At 44.5% G+C, this 20748-nt stretch overlaps 1 protein-coding gene across 3 annotated transcripts in view; it reads right to left on the minus strand.

Moving 5' to 3' along the window:
* MND1 (meiotic nuclear divisions 1) overlaps positions 1–20748 on the minus strand; it is a 153784-nt gene that overhangs the window by 16147 nt on the left and 116889 nt on the right. For all 3 annotated transcript variants that reach the window (XM_073645251.1, XM_073645258.1, XM_073645248.1), the window contains one exon: positions 6145–6259. In XM_073645251.1, coding sequence (XP_073501352.1) covers positions 6145–6259 — 115 coding nt within the window. The remainder of the gene's footprint in view (positions 1–6144; positions 6260–20748) is intronic.

A 20748-nucleotide genomic window follows, 5' to 3' on the forward strand; every position in this document is an offset into this window, starting at 1 on the left:
TCACTTTGTTGCACACAGAGGTACACATGAACACTGTCTCTTTAAATCTGTGGTTTATTAAGAGCACTGCATAAGCCACAGCATTGTTATCAAAACAAACACGGCCTTCCCGGCCTAACAGGAAAAACAAAACAATGTATAGGCACAGTCCTTGTTGCTAAGGGTAACTCAAAACAACCCAAGGTTTAGCTTGCCTTCACATGCACACCACAGCTCCAGAGCTTGTGCCTCCAAGCCCTCCCCACACCAAATGCTCTGAAAGGCTGTGATTTTATCCTCCGAGTTCAACCTTTCTACAGGTGTTTAATCATCCTAGAACTAAAATGGATGATTAACTCCTTTCTATACTTCGTGTGCTGGAAAACTTTTTCTATGTTTATATCACTGGAGCTAACAATCTTAGCGTTACACATCTTCTCTCCAGTACTCTGCCAGTGACCTTGTCACATATCCCCACCTCTGCCCAAAGCCGTAGGTTTCAGCACCTTTAGTCACCATACAGGGATGTCTAAATAGGTTACCCGTGTTGCCGTGTAGCTTCCCAGGCCTGTGTTCCACATATGAAAGTTGAAGTCCTGTAGCCCTGAGTTTCAATTCTTGGAACGCCATCTCTGCTTCAAGAGACCATTTGGCCATCACAGTCTTCATGCCTTTAAGAAGGTCGGTCAGGGGTGCGGCTATCATGGCGAAATTTGGGATACACCGCTCGCAGTATCTCACCTACACATCTTCTCCCCAGTACTTTGCCAGTGACCTTGTCACTAATATATATTTATTATATTATATATCTCATGTGAAACAGTTTAAAAGTGCCTAGGTGCATTAATAATGTGTTATTACACACACGTTTGGTCGGACTGGCCTGGTGGGGTATCGGGGAAATCCCCGGTGGGCCCGGCCCCTTGCAGCAGAGGAGAGAGGGGAGGAAAAAAAAAAAAAAAGACTGCGGTTTTTAGGGGCACAGGCCCTTTAAAAGGCGCAGGCAGAGTATGTGCAGGGACACGCACAAGCGGCATTCATTACCTGAACCGCCGCGGCGCATGTCCCGGTGAAGCAGCTGAAGCTGTGAGTCTCACTTCGCCAGGTGGCGTATGACTTTATTGTCATGCGCCTGCTGTGACGGAAGTACGCGAGTCAGTCGCCGGCCTCTGCTATGAGAGCGCTGGATCCAAGCAGAGGACACCGCACGGCGCCGGGAGCACGAGAAGGTCAGAGGAATCTTCTTTTTTCTCTTATGTGTGTGGATGCAGAATGGGATGGGGGTCTGGATGGATATTTGAAGAGGGGGGCAGGCTGGACACATGAAGAGGGGGGCAGGCTGGACACATGAAGAGGGGGGCAGGCTGGACACATGAAGAGGGGGGCAGGCTGGACACATGAAGAGGGGGGCAGGCTGGACACATGAAGAGGGGGGCAGGCTGGACACATGAAGAGGGGGCAGGCTGGACACATGAAGAGGGGGGCAGGCTGGACACATGAAGAGGGGGGCAGGCTGGACACATGAAGAGGGGGGCAGGCTGGACACATGAAGAGGGGGCAGGCTGGACACATGAAGAGGGGGGCAGACTGGACACATGAAGAGGGGGGCAGGCTGGACACATGAAGAGGGGGGCAGGCTGGACACATGAAGAGGGGGGCAGGCTGGACACATGAAGAGGGGGGCAGGCTGGACACATGAAGAGGGGGGCAGGCTGGACACATGAAGAGGGGGGCAGGCTGGACACATGAAGAGGGGGCAGGCTGGACACATGAAGAGGGGGGCAGGCTGGACACATGAAGAGGGGGCCAGGCTGGACACATGAAGAGGGGGCCAGGCTGGACACATGAAGAGGGGGCCAGGCTGGACACATGAAGAGGGGGCCAGGCTGGACACATGAAGAGGGGGCCAGGCTGGACACATGAAGAGGGGGCCAGGCTGGATACATGAAGAGGGGGCCAGGCTGGATACATGAAGAGGGGGCCAGGCTGGACACATGAAGAGGGGGCCAGGCTGGATACATGAAGAGGGGGCCAGGCTGGATACATGAAGAGGGGGCCAGGCTGGACACATGGGGACCTGGAGTGATATATGGGGGGGGGGATGAGTAGGCTGGACACATGGGGGGGCCAGGCTGGATAAGGAACTTAATTAATGTTTGGGGGCCGTATTGAGAAACATGCATTATTAGTTCATGGTAGCAAGTGGGGAACATTATTACTTTAGTGTCCAATTAGGGACATTATTAGTTTTGTAATACAATTTACTTTTTAGGAAACTGCTTTCCATGGGGGGGGGGGGGACAAAAGGGGGGTCCTGTTACTTTGCAGGGCGGCATTATGCCACTTTTTTTCTTCATCTGGCACAGTGTAGAAGTTGGGGAAAAAGTATGGAATGTGCTCTAGAAGAGATCACTTATTAATAACTGTGTGTTATTTTCTGCAGAGATGAGTCCTGGCTGGAAGAAGTGATGGGGGTCTGTAACAGATGAAGAAGAAGATGAAGGACTTCAACTAGAGATGTCACTGGTGAGTCAGTGTATTACAGGTACACTTACACTATATAGTATATACAGAGCTCCTGTGTATGTTACTGGTGACCACTGTATTACCTGTACACTATAGACAGAGCTCCTGTGTATAATGTCATTGGTGATCCCTGTATTACCTGTACACTGACACTATATACAGAGCTCCTGTGTAGAATGTCACTTGTGATCACTGTATTACCTGTACACTGACACTATATACAGAGATCCGGTGTATAACAGCACTGGTGGTAATAACAGTGTTAGTATTGTGGTTTGTATTCATGATCAGTATTGTAGTATTTGGTCACTATGTGGTGGTAATATGTAGTCTGGTCATGATGTGGTGGTATTTGTTCCTTGTATGTGGTATTATTCGGTCACTATGTGGTCTGGTCATGGTGTGGTGGTATTTTTTCCTTGTATTTGGTATTATTCGGTCACTGTGTGGTTGTAATATGCGGTCTGCTCATGGTGTGGCGGTATTTGTTCCTTGTATGTGGTATTATTCGGTCACTAAGTGGTGGTAATATGTGGTCTGGTCATGGTGTGGTATTTGTTCCTTGCATGTGGTATTATTGGTGTTGGTATAGTGGATTGTGTTGTGTATGGCGGTCATTTGTTCTCGCTGATATTAACTAGGAGAAGATTTTTTCCATTAGGCCACAGCCCCACTCTCAGTATTCGGTCAGTATTTTTTCTCAGGAGTGGGAGCCAAAACCAGGAGTGGGTGATAAATGCAGAATTGGTGACTTGTTTCTATTATACCTTTTTTCTGATTTGTTCCTCACCTGATTTTGGCTCCCACTCCTGAGAAAAAAATACTCGCCAGAGGTAGCCTGACTGCCATTAGGTACCGAGATGAGATCCTCAGACCCCTTGTGAGACCATATGCTGGTTCGGTTGGCCCTGGGTTCCTCCTAATGCAGGACAATGGCAGACCTCATGTGGCTGGAGTGTGTCAGCAGTTCCTGCAAGATGAAGGCATTGAAGCTATGGACTGGCCCGCCCGTTCCCCAGACCTGAATCCGATTGAGCACATCTGGGACATCATGTCTCGCTCCATCCACCAACATCATGTTGCACCACAGACTTCCAGGAGTTGGCGGATGCTTTAGTACAGGTCTGGGAGGAGATCCCACAGGAGACCATCCACAACCTCATCAGGAGCATGCTCAGGCTTTGAGGGGAGGTAATACAGGCACGTGGAGGCCACGCACAATACGGAGCCTCATTTTGACCTGTTTTAAGGACATTACATCAAAGTTGGATCAGCCTGTAGTGTGTTTTTCCACTTTAATTTTGGGGGGAGGGTGACTCGAAATCCAGGCCACTGGTTAATAAATTGGTTAATAAATTTGATTTCCATTGATGATTTTTGTGTGATTTTGCTGTCAGCACATTCAACTTTGTACAGAACAAAGTATTCAATGAGAATATTCCATTCATTCAGATCTAGGATGTGTTATTTGAGTGTTCCCTTTATTTTTTTGAGCAGTGTATTATGGTATAGAACAGAGGTCTCAAACACGCGGCACCTGAGGCTGCTTTATTTGGTCCGCAAGCACCACAGACCCCTTGATGATCCCGACCTAGTCCAGAAGGAGCCGCCGACACCAGCGCTGCATTGTCGTGCAGAGACCGTCTCCCAGCATAGCATTACTAATGCCAGCCGCCGACCAATCAGAGGCCAGCAGCTGACATCTGCGTCCCAGCGCAGTGGCGTATGACGTTACTGCCATGCGCATGTGTCAGCCGCTGACCTATGATTGGTCGGCGGCTGGCATTGGTAATGCTATGTTGGGAGACTGTCTCTGCACCGTTGCTCTGAGCGGCTCCTCCTGGACCAGGTCGGGATTGTCAAGGGGTCTGTGGAGCTTGCGGGCCACATAAAGCAGCCTCAGGGGCCGCTTGCGGCCCACGTGTTTGGGACCTCTGTCCTATACCATAATATTAACTGCAATAGACAATATGGGAAACAGACTGTTCCTTGCCGCTGGCACTATTGTGTAGATTTGAGTCACTGTACACATCAATGTCCCTATGACAAAGTGACATGACTAGGGCTGTTGACAATTCTTTCCTGCCTGTGTGTCTCCCCCATCTCTGAACATATGACTATCTCACACTCACTCTTTGCTTGCAATCTCCACTGCTTTCTCCATGTCTCAGGAGGGTGCCTGTTTCACATGCAGAGCAGCAGATTGTGCAATGTATGTCACTATACAGATCTGGTACTGGCATACTACACTGTTAAAGGGAATCTGTCATCAGGTTTTCGCTACCTCATATGAGAGCAGGCAAAAGAGACCCTGAATCCAATAATGTATCACTTTGATTGTGTCAGAACGGCTGCACCCAGTAATCTGAGTTTTTAGATTTAGCAATACAGCAGAGCTGAGCAAGAAGGCCCCACCCCCCCACACCAGGCTCTGTATATACAATGTTTATAGACAGTGAACTACATATCACAGGAGGGGGCGTGTCGGACTAGCATGCACAACCTGCTATGTCCCAGCAATGATAAGCTACTGGTGCTAAAAGAATCATAGCAAGCAAACAAATCCACACAGCTTGAAAAGAGAGGCATTGCTGAAATCTGTGTTTTAACCCCTACAGCATGCAGTCTGCAGATTACATAGCAAAAACCTGCTGACAGATTCCCTTTAAATACTGCAACCCCTACTGCATGCAACTCTAATTAGAGAATTGTCTGGGAAAGGAAAAGTAATCAAGTGGTCTCTTTTACACTGGAAACTATTATAGCGCCATTTATTCTATGGCGCTTTACATGTTAAAAAGGAGGTATACATAGCAAAAACAATTACAATAATCTTGAACAAATACGCAACGGTGACTAGTAAAGGAGGAGCGAGGACCCTGCCTGCGAGGGCTCACAATCTACAGGGGATGGGTGAGGATACAGTAGGTGAGGGCAGAGCTGGTCGTACAGTGGTATGGTGGAGCGAGGGCTACTGCAGGTTGTAGGCTTGTACACCAACAGAAAACCCTAGTTGCATGACAACTGTGCCGTATAGCGTGGGCCAAAAAAAACAAAACCCCATCCTGAAAAATGACAACTTTTGAGCTAAGGTTGCATGATTTGGTGAATTTAGATACAGAAGATTAAAATAATCTAAACCTTTTAGATGGTATTCTAATGCGGTCAAATCCACAAGTACATATAAAACAGTTGAATAAAAACAGTCAGCAATCTCCTGCAGTCCCAAATACAATGAAACAGGGTTGCAAACATATCGGGTATGTATAGCTCAGTTATTGGGATAAATGGAAGTGAGACTCATGGGACCCCCCAGCAGTCAGCATGTTATCACCCATCCTATGGATATGAGATCATTTTCAACCCTTCAAGCCGACTTGTTTCTTTAAATGGTGATATGAAAGCAGAAGTAGAGCAATATGCAATGATTCAGAACACTACATAGGTGTTTTCATACATATATTTTTAAACAATAACCATGATTCTCAAAAGTGGTGGTGAGGCGTAATGTGACTAGAACAGGGCTGACTGGTTAATTTACCTATGGAAGACATTTCAAATAACAAAAACCCTGCAATTTGACATGAATACTGCATATCCCAAAATGGATCCATATGCAAAAAAAAAAAATGAACTTACGAATTTCGTCTATAACATCTGGATCACATTCTTTGTATTTTTCCAGCTCTGTCGTAAGTTGCTCCCGTTGCTGCCTTAATGCTGCAAGTTCCTCAGCCAGCTTTGTCCGCTCTTCCTGTAAGATATCAGAACTGCATCAGATTAGAAAGTAATACACAATGATTCATATATGTCCAGCTTTGAACACGGTTACAATATTCACAAATTACAGTTTAACCCTTTCACCCCAAGCCTGTTTTCACCTTCCTGACCAGGACAAATTTTACAATTCTGACCACTGTCACTTAATGTGGTAATAATCTGGAACGCTTCAACGGATCCCGCTGATTGAGAATGTTTTTTCGTGACACATTGTACTTTATGTTAGTGGTAAATTTAGTAAGATATTTTTTGAGTTTGTGAAAATATCGAAATTTTGGTGAAAATGGAGCAATTTTCAAAGTTTTACTTTTCATGTTCTTAAACCAGAGTTTTGTCACACAAAACAGTTAAATAACATTTCCCATATGTTTACTTTACATAGCATCATTTTTAAAATATTTTTTTCGTTAGGAAGTTAGAAGTATTAAAAGATAACGGGAAATTTCTAATCTTTTCAACAAAATTTACAAATTAAATTTTTTTATGAACCACATCATGTTTGAAATGACTGAGGGGCCTATATGACAGAAAATACCCAAAAGTTACACCATTTTAAAAACTGCACCTGTCAAAGTGTTCAAAACAACATCCAATAAGTTTATTAACTCTTCAGGTGCTTCACAGGAATTAAACCAATTTGGAAGGAAAAAATGAACATCTTACTTTTCCCACAAAAATGTTTCTTTAGCTCCAAATTTTGCATTACTACTGTTTGGGCGCATGGCAGGGCTCGAAAGGGAAGGAGCACCATTTGACTTTTGGAATGCAAAATTGGCTGGAATCGATAGCTGACGTCATGTCGTGTTTGCAGAGCCCCTGATGAGCCTAAACAGTGGAACTCCCCACAATTGACCCCATTTTGACCCCAAGTTTCAAGAAACTTACCTAGAGGTGTGGTGAGCTCCTTGAACCCAGATGTGCTTCACAGAATTTTATAACATTGAGCCATGAAAATGAAAAAAAAAAAATTTTTCCCGCAAAAATGTTGGTTTTGCAACAAATTTTTCATTTTCACAAGGGTTACAGAAGAAAATGGACCATACAATTTGGTGTGCAATTTCTCCTTAGTACACAGATACCCCATATGTGGTGGAAAACTAATGTTTGGACGCACGGCAGGGTTCGGAAGGGAAGGAGCGCCAAAAAGAATTCTAGAGCAGAATTTTATCTGGAATAGATTGCGGATGCCAAGTCACATTTGAAGAGCCCATGACATGCCAAAACAGCAGAAACCCCCACAAGTGACCTCATTTTGGAAACTACACCTCGAGGAATTTATCTAGGGGTGTACGGAGCATTTTTAACCTTCAGGCAATTCACAGAATTGTATAAAATTAGGCTAAGTAAATGGAAAATTAATTTTTTTTTCCACTAAAATGTTGCTTTGGCCTCAAGTTTTTAATTTTCAAAAGGGATAACAGGAAAAAATGAAAGGGACAATTTCTTATTCAATTTTTCCTGAGTACGCCAATCCCCACGTCGTCAAACACTACTTTTGAGGTTCAGTGCAAAGCTCAGAAGGGAAGAAGCGCTATATTGTAGTTCAGATTTTCCTGGAATTGTTTGAGGGGAATTCAAATAAAGTCCAAGAGCATGAGGTCAGACAGCTTCCAAACTGTGATACCACAAAAGAGGTCTGCAGCGGCACATGACCGCCAGACAAGAAGAGATTCTGACAAAATATAAAATTATAACAATATTTATTAAATTAGAAAATAAAAAGTACATAAAATTAGACAAGGGAAAACCTCAAAAAAAAAATCAGGGGAATGGAAAACACAATAAGGTCCACTGCATGCATATGTATATGCTGAAGTACAGCAAGTCATGACACGCCCCGGAAGAAGCGACATAGCGAAACTGCGTCCGTCGGGTGTGGGGGGAGGACACATCAGTTCTTCAGCACGTCAGGATCCACCTCTATACCATTTCTCATATCAGCGTACTGTGCTTTAGGCTTCAGTCTGCATCTATTACAGCTGCCCTTGCCTTGCTGTACTTCAGCTTTATTCTGATTTGGTATACATATACTGAGGACATACTTCCCTAGTCGCACTTGCGCTATACTAGGATATAGTAGTCCTCGGATTGGTATACCTATTAATTGTTTGGGTTCTACCTTATACTCTATTGACGTGTTTTGTCCTGTAAGCATGTCCATGTATTACATATGCATGCAGTGGACCTTATTGTGTTTTCCATTCCCCTGATTTTTTGGAGGTTTTGCCTTGTCTAATTTTATGTACTTTTTATTTTCTAATTTAATCAATATTGTTATAATTTTATATTTTGTCAGAATCTCTTCTTGTCTGGTAGTCATGTGCCGCTACAGACCTCTTTTGTGATATAATTGTATGTCACTCTGGCATAGTCCCTGACGTATCAGAAAAGCAAAATTTGCAATTTTTTAACTTTGGATTTTTATACCCTCAAAAAAAAAACAACAACAGTTATAATGCACAAAATAAATAATAGATAACATTTACCACATGTCAACTTTATGTCAGCATCATTTTTGAAACATTTTTTTTTTTTTTTAGTTAGGAAGTTAAAAGTTTACCAGTAATTTTTCATTTTTGCAACGAAATTTACAATACCTACTTTTTAGGGACCTCTTCACTTTTGAAATGACTTTGAGAGTCGTACACTACCGTTCAAAAGTTTGCGGTCATTTAGAAATGTCATTATTTTTGAAAGAAAAGCACATTTTTTTTCAATGAAGCTAACATTAAATGAATCAGAAATACACTATATACATTGTTAATGTGGTAAATGACTATTCTAGCTGCAAACTTCTTGTTTTTATTGCAAGATCTACATAGGTGTATAGAGGCCCATTTCCAACAACCACCACTCCAGTGTTTTAATGGTATATTGTGTTTGCTAACTGTGTAAGAAGGCTAATGGATGTTTAGAAAACCCTACAAAGCCCTTGCACAAGTATGTTAGCCCAGCTTAAAATGGTTTGGCTGATTTGAGAAGCTATAAAATTGACCTTCCTTTGAGCTAGCTGAGAATCTGGAGCATTACATTTGTTTGTTCTATGAAACTCTCAAAATGGCCAGAAAAAGAAAACTTTCATGTGAAACTCGACAGTCTATTCTTGTTCTTAGAAATGAAGGCTATTCCATGAGAGAAATTGCCAAGAAACTGAAGCTTTCCTACAACGGTGTGTACTACTACCTTCAGAGGAGAGCACAAACAGGCTCTAACCAGAGTAGAAAGAGAAGTGGGAGGCCCCGCTGCACAACTGAGCAACAAGACAAGTACATTAGAGTCTCTAGTTTGAGAAATTGACGCCTCACAGCTCCTCAACTGGCAGCTTCATTAAATAGTAAACACAAAACGCCAGTGTCAACGTCTACAGTGAAGAGGCGACTCCGGGATGCTGGCCTTCAGGGCAAAGTGGCAAAGAAAAAGCTATATCTGAGACTGGCTAATAAAAGGAAAAAATTAATATGGGCAAAAGAACACAGACATTGGACAGAGGAAGATTGGAAAAAAGTTTTATGGACAGACGAATCAAAGTTTGAAGTGTTTGGATAACACAGAACAACTGAAAAGATGCTGGAAGAGTGCCTTACGCCATCTGTCAAGCATGGTGGAGGTAATGTGATGGTCTGGGGTTGCTTTGGTGCTGGTAAAGTGGGAGATTTGTACAAGGTAAATGGGATTTTGAATAAGGAAGGCTATCACTCCATTTTGCAACGCCATGCCATTGCCATACCCTGTGGACAGCGCTTGATTGGAGCCAATTTCATCCTACAACAGGACAATGACCCAAAGCACACCTACAAATTATGCAAGAACTATTTAGGGAAGAAGCAGGCAGCTGAAATTCTCTCTGTAATGGAGTGGCCAGCGCAGTCACCAGATCTTAATTCCATTGAGCTGTTGTGGGAGCAGCTTGACCGTATGGTACGCAAAAAGTGCCCATCAAGCCAATCCAACTTGCGAGAGGGGTTTCAGGAAGCATGGGGTGAAATTTCTCAAGTTTACCTCAGCAAATTAACAGCTAGAATGCCAAAGGTCTGCAATGCTGTAATTGCTGCAAATGGAGCATTATTTGACGAAAGCAAAGTTTGAAAGAGAAAATTAATCTTTCTAATAAAAATCATTATTTCTAACATTGTCAATGTCTAGACTATATTTTCTAATCATTTTGCTACTCATTTGATAAATAAAAGTATGAGTTTTCATGGAAAACACAAAATTGTCTGGGTGACCCCAAACTTTTGAACGGTAGTGTATGTGTTAGAAAACCCCCAAACAAGACCGCATTGTAAAAACGGCACCCACCCTCACAGTATTCAAAATTGCATTCAGGAGGGTTGTTAACCCTTTAGGTGCTTCACAAGAACATTAGCAAAGTGGAAGAAAATAGTGAAAAATTTATTTTTTTCCCTAAAAATGTTGCATTAACCCCAATTTTTTCATTTTTACAAGCGTAACAGGAGAAAATGGATTGCCAAATTTGTTGTGTATTTTCTCCTGAGTACGCCGATGCCCCATATATGGGGGAAAACTACTGTTTGAACACACGGCAGGGCTTTCAAAGGAAGGAGCTCTATTTGACTTTTCGAGTGCAGATTTGGCCGGAACACTGTGGACACCATGCCGCATTTGAAGAGCCCCCAAGGAGTCAAAACAGCAGAAATCCCTAATAAGTGAACCTCTTTTGGAAACTACACCCCTCAAGGAATTTATCTAGGGGTGTGTTGAGCATTTTGAACCCACAGATGCTTAACCGAATTTTTAAACATTGGACCGTAAGTTTTCTTCACAATAATGTTGTGTTAGCCTTAAAGGGAATGTGTCACCCCCTGGGAGATATCAGACCTCTACTATGGGCATACAGGATATAGAAAAGTAAATCTATACAAACCTGTATGGCCCATGGTAGAGGTCTGATTGCAGAGAAAAGTGTTTTTATCCACTCTGCTTCACATAGGCTTGGCGTCCCCCGGACACCAAGAAATCCCTGCCTAACTGTTTATTATTCCCCGAAATCCCCGCCTATATGCTTAGTTACCATATTCCCCCTCCCCTGCACGTCGCAGGGCCCTGTGACGTGCACTGTGCTCCCTGACTTCCCGGGCATGCCCAAAGCGCCGCGCACATAGAGCGCGCTTTGCTTCATTCTGGCCCCTTCTCTCCGTGCACTGAACCGCAGGGTTCTATTGCGCAGGCGCCGGGGAGTCACTGTCACTTCCCGGCACCCGTGCAATAGAACCCTGCTGCGCAGTGCACGAAGAGACGGGGCCAGGATGAAGCAAAGCGCGCTCTATGTGAGCGGCGCTTAGCGCATGTCTGGGAAGTCAGGAAGCACAGTGCACGTCACAGGGCCCGGTTACGCGCAGGGGAGGGGGAGGAATATGATAACTAAGCATATAGGTGGGGATTTCAGGGAATATAGGCATATAGAGTCTATCCGTTCACCTTTTCTGCGACACACAAGACACGGTGGTTGGAACCAAAGATCTCAAATTTGGACTCATCAGACCAAAGCACAGATTTCCACTGGTCTAATGTCCATTCCTTGTGTTCTTTAGCCCAAACAAGTCTCTTCTGCTTGTTGCCTGTCCTTAGCAGTGGTTTCCTAGCAGCTATTTTACCATGAAGACCTGCTGCACAAAGTCTCCTCTTAACAGTTGTTGTAGAGATGTGTCTGCTGCTAGAACTCTGTGTGGCATTGACCTGGTCTCTAATCTGAGCTGCTGTTAACCTGCGATTTCTGAGGCTGGTGACTCGGATAAACTTATCCTCAGAAGCAGAGGTGACTCTTGGTCTTCCTTTCCTGGGGCAGTCCTCATGTGAGCCAGTTTCTTTGTAGCGCTTGGTGGTTTTTGCAACTGCACTTGGGGACACTTTCAAAGTTTGCCCAATTTTTCGCACTGACTTACCTTCATTTCTTAAAGTAATGATGGCCACTCGTTTTTCTTTACTTAGCTGCTTTTTTCTTGCCATAATACAAATTCTAACAGTCTATACAGTAGGACTATCAGCTGTGTATCTACCTGACTTCTGCACAACACAACTGATGGTCCCAACCCCATTTATAAGGCAAGAAATCCCACTTATTAAACCTGACAGGGCACACCTGTGAAGTGAAAACCATTTCCGGTGACTACCTCTTGAAGCTCATCAAGAGAATGCCAAGAGTGTGCAAAGCAGTCATCAAAGTAAAAGGTGGCTACTTTGAAGAACCTAGAATATAAGACCTATTTTCAGTTGTTTCACACTTTTTTGTTAAGTATATAATTCCACATGTGTTAATTCATAGTTTTGATGCCTTCAGTGTGAATGTACAATTTTCATAGCCATGAAAATACAGAAAAATCTTTAAATGAGAAGGTGTGTCCAAACTTTTGGTCTGTACTGTATATATATTTTTTTTACAAACAATTTGTTTTTCTATCATACTGATAGCTGTAACTTTAGCTAGAATCGACCTATTGGGAAATATAACCATAAGAACACCGAATAAAAAAGGTCAAAATATACAATATGGTAAAATTAAAAAACCTTTAATAATAATACGGATGGGTCAATAGGTGGCACCGTAGAAACAGGTGAACACACTTTATAAAACAGTACATAGTCTAAAATACAAAATTCAGAAATCAAAAAAGGGGTTTAAGAGCTGGGAAACCAGCAATATACCCCACTCATTGTCTGATCCAGTGACATTAAATAAATAATGCAGACATACAAATAGCGGTCAAAAAATCTCATAACATACCTAATTGCTAACAAGAGACATGTATGGCGCCTGCCTCGACGCACGTTTCGGCATGTGCCTTCGTCAGAGGGTGGCATCAGAAGGGAAGAAGGGGGGGGGTTTAAAAATATACCCGCAGCCAATAAGCGTGCACCGGAACTCCTCTGACGCACGCATTGCCAAGGAGATGCCGGAGGACCTCTGGCAGCTGCCTAACGTGGGTGCAGCATCAGGTCAAATGGCTGCTCAGCAGCTACAGATGTGTGGCATAATTGGCATATGAGATACATTTTAATATTGTAGATATATGTTTTTCTTACAGCTATGCAATTTATATATTGATCTCCTAACGTATGTATAACATATTTTTGATTCATGAGACTTGTATTGTTTTCTGAATTTTGTATTGTAGACTATGTACTCCAGAGGTGTAGTTAGGCTTTCTGGCACCCAGGGCAAGAATTTACCCCCCCCCCTACACCAACACCACTCAAAGCACATAAGCTGTAGCGTCGGCGTCCCTGCCTCCTGCTAGGCAGGGACGCTGTTCCCCTCACCTCTCTGCTCCGTGCCCGGCGGCTTCCTCCCGCTCTGCTTGCAGCGCCCGCTCTCCCCCGGTCACTGTGCTTAGGGCGCGCGCGCTCCCCCTCTCTTAAAGGGGCCGCGCGCGTCGCCCTAAGCAGTCCCCGGCCAATGGCCGGAGGATCCCTCCATATATAAGGCACCTCCTCCAAAATGGAGGTGCCCGAGCAATGTTGTTGCACTGTTCACTACTCTGCTTCAGCCCTCAGGTCCCGTTGCCTGTTACCTGCCAGTTACCTGCCAGTTGCCTGCCAGTTTCCTGCCTGTCATCCGCTTTCCTGCTTGCTATCCTGAGGTCCGACGGTCTGCCTTCCGACACCTGTCAGTCTGTCTATGGACCAGCTTACCCGCTCACCTGGGAGCGCTCACCTGCTACCTGTCTGCTAGCCTACCTGGAGGCTCCGCCGTCACGTGCTGTGACCACCTGCCAGTCCAGAGACTCTTGCCTGCTCACCTGGGAGCGCTCATCTGCTACCTGCCTGTTAGCCTACCTGGAGGCTCCGCCGTCACGTGCTGTGACCACCTGCCAGTCCAGAGACTCTTGCCTGCTGCTCACCTGGGAGCGCTCATCTGCTACCTGCCTGTTAGCCTACCTGGAGGCTCCGCCGTCACGTGCTGTGACCACCTGCCAGTCCAGAGACTCTTGCCTGCTCACCTGGGAGCGCTCATCTGCTACCTGCCTGTTAGCCTACCTGGAGGCTCCGTCGTCACGTGCCGTGACCACCTGCCGGTCCAGAGACTCTTGCCCGCTCACCTGGGAGCGCTCATCTGCTACCTGCCTGTTAGCCTACCTGGAGGCTCCGCCGTCACATGCTGTGACCACCTGCTTATCCTGAGACTCTCGCCTGCTCACCTGGGAGCACTCATCTGCCATCTGCCTGCTAGCCTACCTGGAGGCTCAGCCGTCACAGGTCGTACCTGTCCGTTTACCCAGAGACTGCCCCGGTCACTTGCTGTGACCTCCTGCCCGTTTACCCAGAGACTGCCCCGGTCACTTGCCGTGACCTCCTGCCCGTTTACCCAGAGACTGTCCCGGTCACTTGCTGTGACCTCCTGCCCGTTTGCCCAGAGACTGTCCCGGTCACCTGCTGTGACTGCCTGCCTGTCTTCCCTGGTCGCCACCCGCTTCCTTACAAGGACTGCCACCTTGTATAAGTTGCTCAGAGGTTCCGCCTCCCAGACCCGTTACATAAGCGATTTACACTCTTACGGTCACATGCCGGATAGCTAAATCACATATGAGTGAGGTACCCATGTGATCACTGCTGAAACCAGCAAGCAGAGCTGAATCATGACTGAGTATATTACACACTGTTTGGATTGGCTACAGGGCTTTATTTTATAGTTCAAAGGGCTTGTCCAGGTTTAAGAAGAAAGTCTGCAGTCACTCTATGTGACAGCAGGATTCTGAATTCTCACAGCGCATGCACTGCACACTTTTAGGATTCTCCCTTGCACAAGTATGCCATTTGTATACTTCTGGCCACATTACGACTAGACTTGTCCGGCCTCACTTAATTCATTAAGCGAGTCCACACATGTCTAGTCAGCATGTGACCACAAGTATGCAAATTGCCATCATGAGAGAATCCTGACAGCGTGCAGTGTGAGAATTCAAAAGTCTGCTATCACATAGAGTGACTGCAGACTCATCACAAACCTGTACAACCCAGTTAATGCTCCTAACATAAATAAAAGTATGAGAATTCGTATCACAAAAAAACATTTACATCCAGGTAGCTTTTTAGATGAAAAACTCCAGAGACGTCTCTTTCTTTTCATCTTCATCTTGTCCAGTCCAGACTCCATGATGACTTTTCTCACCTACAGCTCGTCTCTGCAGACTTCCATCTTCTCTGGTCTTCTGCGGCATATCCCCACACGATGCCATTAAAGATAGCAGTGCGATTATAATGCTCCTGAATAAAAAGATCTGCCCCTACGCGGAGCCCCTGAATAAATAATTGCCCCTCACTATATTCCCTGCACAAAATAGGTTGCCACATTGTCCCTCTTATGGTACAGGCCCTCCACACTGTCCCCTCCTTTCTATACTGGGCCCCTTTTTCACACTGTCCTCTCACACTTTGTCCCCCTTATAGGGTCCAGGCTCTATACTATGCCACCTCATCACACTCCCCCTCCTTAGCATGCTGTCTCCTCCTGGCAGACAGCATGCCTTACACTTTCCCCCCATACTATTCAGTCTTTATTCTGTGCCCACTCACTTTTCTCCCCCTTACTGTCTCTTCACACATTTCCCCCTCCCTCCTCATATGGTCTTCTCTCACATCCCCCCCGACTCCCCATACTGTCTCCTCAAAAATTTCCCCAACTCCCCATACTGTGTGTGCACCCATCCCCCACTCGCTCCCCATACTGTGTCCGCATACATTTCCCCCATCATTCCCCATACTGCGTTCGCACCCATACTCCCCATTCTGTGTCTGCACCAATCCCCTCACTCACCATACTGTGTCTGCACCCATCTCTCCCAATTACCATATTGTGAATGCACCCACCCCCCCCATACTATTTCTTCATATATGCACCCTATCTCCCCTCTTTCTCTTCATACTGTGGCTTCAAATCTCTCCTGATCTCCATATGGTTTAAACCTGTCCCTTCCTTGCTCCACAAACCTTCCACCCTGTTACATTAAATTTTCTCCGCCCCTCTCCCCCACACTAAATATTCCCCTCACAGAATAAATATTCGCCCCACAGAATAAATCTTGCCCCACCAGCATAAATATTGCCCCCACGGCACACATATGCCCCCCCCCCCATACATTTAAGTTTTGGTGTCTTCAGCTCCAGTGAGTAGCACTTACCAGAATATTTCCCCCACAGAATAAATATTCCCCCCCCAGCATAAATATTGCCCCCCTCTCTTTTCATTGTCTTCAGCTCCAGTGTGGAGCACTTACCACCATCTCTGTGTGTAGCCGCGCCGACCAGTGACGTCAGCAGCATGATCACATACCCTGATCACACTGCTAGCGTTGCTCTGACCCGGCAGTCAGAGCTTCAATTGTACTTGCGTCTGACAGATGAAAGCACAATTGAACACTTGGAGCCGGCAGCTGCACGATCTGTGAGCTGGGTGTCAGCTTGACACCCTGCTCAGAGAACGGCCGAATCCTGGTCCAGGGGGCGGCCGAACGCTGCCGCCGGGGAAGACACTTCGGACCACTGTATTAGGCAGCCCGACTGCGCCCCCCCGCCAGCTGCGCCCGGGGCACATGCCCCGGCTGCCCACCCCAGATACGCGTCTGGTGTACTGTTAAAAAGTGTGTGTGCCAGTTTCTACAGTGCCACCTATTGCCCCATCCATATTATTAATAAAGTTTTTTTAATTTTACCATGTTATATATTTTGACCTTTTTTGCTCTCTGTTCTTCATTGGTTGTTACAGTACTCGTCTAAGAAATGTGCGAGGCTGCTGTGTTTCGCTTGTAAATCGCTTAGGTTCGGAGGTTGTCGGAGCAGTTTTCAGCTGATAGGTGGGTGTGCTGGTGTTGGAGATAATTAATGATCAGACCCGGAGAACCTCTTTAAGTGCATTCTCCCATCTACAGAAGTGCCATACATGTTCAGCATGGTTTGGGCGTGGTGCGGGGCTCAGAAGAGGTGGCCATTTGCCTTGCCGGGCATGGATCTTACTGGATTGTTTTTTGGGAGCCATGTCACTTTTCCAATGCCTATGAACTACTAGGAACATTGACAACCTATTTTTCTGTTGACAAATGATAGATCTGAATAGGGGCTTGTTTTTTTGTGGGATGAGATTAAGTTTGTATTCGTGTCATTTGGGAATACATAAGTTTTTATTTACTTTTTAGTCCAATTTTTGAGAAACAGAATGAACAAATAAAAAGTAAATCAGGAATTGTCAATTTTTTTTTTTTTTACACTATTCATCGTGTGGTAAACGTGATTAGACGACTATCCTTTGGGTCAGTACAGCTACAGCGACACCAGAGTTATATAGTATTTTTATAATTTTCTATTTTTGCAAGCTAAAATACTGATTCACAAAAAAAGTATTTGTGATTGCATCACCATATTCTGAGAGATATAACTTTTTATTTTTCTGCTGAACGAGCTGTGGGGGCTTGTCTTCTGCAGAATGAGGTGATGTTTCTATTTGTACCATTTTGGACTACATAACATTTTTTGATTGCTTTTTTTTTCTTCCGATTTTTGGGTGGCAGAGTGAACAAAACATAGAAATTCATAAATTATTATTATTTTTTTACACCATTCATTGTGCGATAAAAGTGGTCAGACAACTTTATTCTTTGGGTCATTACAATTGCAGTGATACCACAATTATACAGTCTTTTTTATTTTTTTTATTTTGCACACTAAAATAAATATATATATATATATATATATATATATATATATATATATATATACTGTACAGACCAAAAGTTTGGACACACCTTCTCATTTAAAGATTTTTCTGTATTTGCATGACTATGAAAATTGTACATTCACACCGAAGGCATCAAAACTATGAATTAACACATGTGGAATTATATACTTAACAAAAAAGTGTGAAACAACTGAAAATATGTCTTATATTCTAGGTTCTTCAAAGTAGCCACCTTTCGCTTTGATGACTGCTTTGCACACTCTTGGCATTCTCTTGATGAGCTTCAAGAGGTAGTCACCGGAAATGGTCTTCCAACAATCTTGAAGGAGTTCCCAGAGATGCTTAGCACTTGTTGGCCCTTTTGCCTTTACTCTGCGGTCCAGATCACCCCAAACCATCTCGATTGGGTTCAGGTCGGGTGACTGTGGAGGCCAGGTCATCTGGCGTAGCACCCCATCACTCTCCTTCTTGGTCAAATAGCCCTTACACAGCCTGGAGGTGTGTTTGGGGTCATTGTCCTGTTGAAAAATAAATGATGGCCCAACTAAACGCAAACCGGATGGAATAGCATGCCGCTGCAAGATGCTGTGGTAAGCCATGCTGGTTCAGTATGCCTTCAATTTTGAATAAATCCCCAACAGTGTCACCAGCAAAGCACACCCACACCATCACACCTCCTCCTCCATGCTTCACTGTGGGAACCAGGCATGTAGAGTCCATCCGTTCACCTTTTCTGCGTCGCACAAAGACACGGTGGTTGGAACCAAAGATCTCAAATTTGGACTCATCAGACCAAAGCACAGATTTCCACTGGTCTAATGTCCATTCCTTGTGTTCTTTAGCCCAAACAAGTCTCTTCTGCTTGTTGCCTGTCCTTAGCAGTGGTTTCCTAGCAGCTATTTTACCATGAAGGCCTGCTGCACAAAGTCTCCTCTTAACAGTTGTTGAAGAGATGTGTCTGCTGCTAGAACTCTGTGTGGCATTGACCTGGTCTCTAATCTGAGCTGCTGTTAACCTGCGATTTTTGAGGCTGGTGACTCGGATAAACTTATCCTCAGAAGCAGAGGTGACTCTTGGTCTTCCTTTCCTGGGGCGGTCCTCATGTGAGCCAGTTTCTTTGTAGCGCTTGATGGTTTTTGCAACTGCACTTGGGGACACATTCAAAGTTTTCCCAATGTTTCGCACTGACTGAGCTTCATTTCTTAAAGTAATGATGGCCACTCGTTTTTCTTTACTTGGCTGCTTTTTTCTTGCCATAATACAAATTCTAACAGTCTATTCAGTAGGTATCCACCAGACTTCTGCACAACACAACTGATGGTCCCAACCCCATTTATAAGGCAAGAAATCCCACTTATTAAACCTGACAGGGCACACCTGTGAAGTGAAAACCATTTCCGGTAACTACCTCTTGAAGCTCATCAAGAGAATGCCAAGAGTGTGCAAAGCAGTCATCAAAGCAAATGGTGGCTACTTTGAAGAACCTAGAATATAAGACATATTTTCAGTTGTTTCACACTTTTTTGTTAAGTATATAATTCCACGTGTGTTAATTCATAGTTTTGATGCCTTCAGTGTGAATGTACAATTTTCATAGCCATGAAAATACAGAAAAATCTTTAAATGAGAAGGTGTGTCCAAACTTTTGGTCTGTACTATATATATATTTTTTTTTACAAACAATTTGTTTTTCTATCATACTGATAGCTGTAACTTTATTTTTTTTCTTGAGAGATCTATATAAGGGCTTGTTTTTTTGCGGGATAAGATGCCGTTTTTATTGATACCATAGATTGGTTCGTTTCGAACGCAGCGATACCAAATGTGTACTTTTTTTTCCTTTAACTTTTGTGTTTACAGAAAAACAGTGTTTACTTAAAAAAAAAAAAATTAAATTTCTTTCCCCCGTACTGTCACTTACTTTTTCCACTTTTATTTTGTTTTATTTTTACTTTGTCCCAGTATGGGATATCAACATTCCCTGCTGTGATCGCTGGTCTAAGGCTGTGTGCCCACGATGCGTATTTGGTGCGTATTTTGGTCCGTATTTGCAGCGTGTAAACGCTCCAGAAACGCACTGCATACCTTATCCCATGACTTCCTATGACATTCTGCAAGTTCTGTGCACATGGTCCGTATTTTTTCTGTGCAGATTTTACTCGCAGAAAAAATACGGACATGACCAATTCTTGTGCGTTTCTGCATGCATATTTGCCTATACAATGCATTGGAAAAACGCATGACAAATACGCGTCAAAAACACATGTAAAAAACGCATACGTTTTTCTGCCAAGGAGATGCAGAAATGCTCAGGAAAATTTCTGCTTCATTTCTGCATCGTGGGCACATAGCCTAATACTCTGCAATGCTTCTGCCTTGCAGGGTAATACAGCAGTCAATCACACACAGGCAGGAGGCGTGTCGGGTTCTGTTCAAGGCAGGACCTTACAGGCCACCGTACCTGGCATGACCCCGCAGCAATTACTTGGCATGGAGTCACCATGGAGACCATTGGCATGACGAGATCGCAATTACGTTGTGCCGACTGAAGCAAAGATGGAGCACCATCTGTCTATAAACAGATCAATATTGCTGTCGCTATTGACAGTGGCATCAGAGGGATTAAAAGCACTGGTTGTGGTCGTCACTGCAGGGTGTCAGGTATATGATCTATAATGTATGATATATGGCTGAAATGACACCCGATGTTTTAGACGGCTCTGGCACTTTCCGCTGTGCCATACATGTATGGCGGATGTCACGAAGGGGTTAAATCA

Source organism: Phyllobates terribilis, unplaced genomic scaffold (assembly GCF_046119375.1).
Source record: "Phyllobates terribilis strain yellow unplaced genomic scaffold, ASM4611937v1 Scaffold_1__5_contigs__length_1240528914, whole genome shotgun sequence".
NCBI classification, from domain to species: domain Eukaryota; kingdom Metazoa; phylum Chordata; class Amphibia; order Anura; family Dendrobatidae; genus Phyllobates; species Phyllobates terribilis.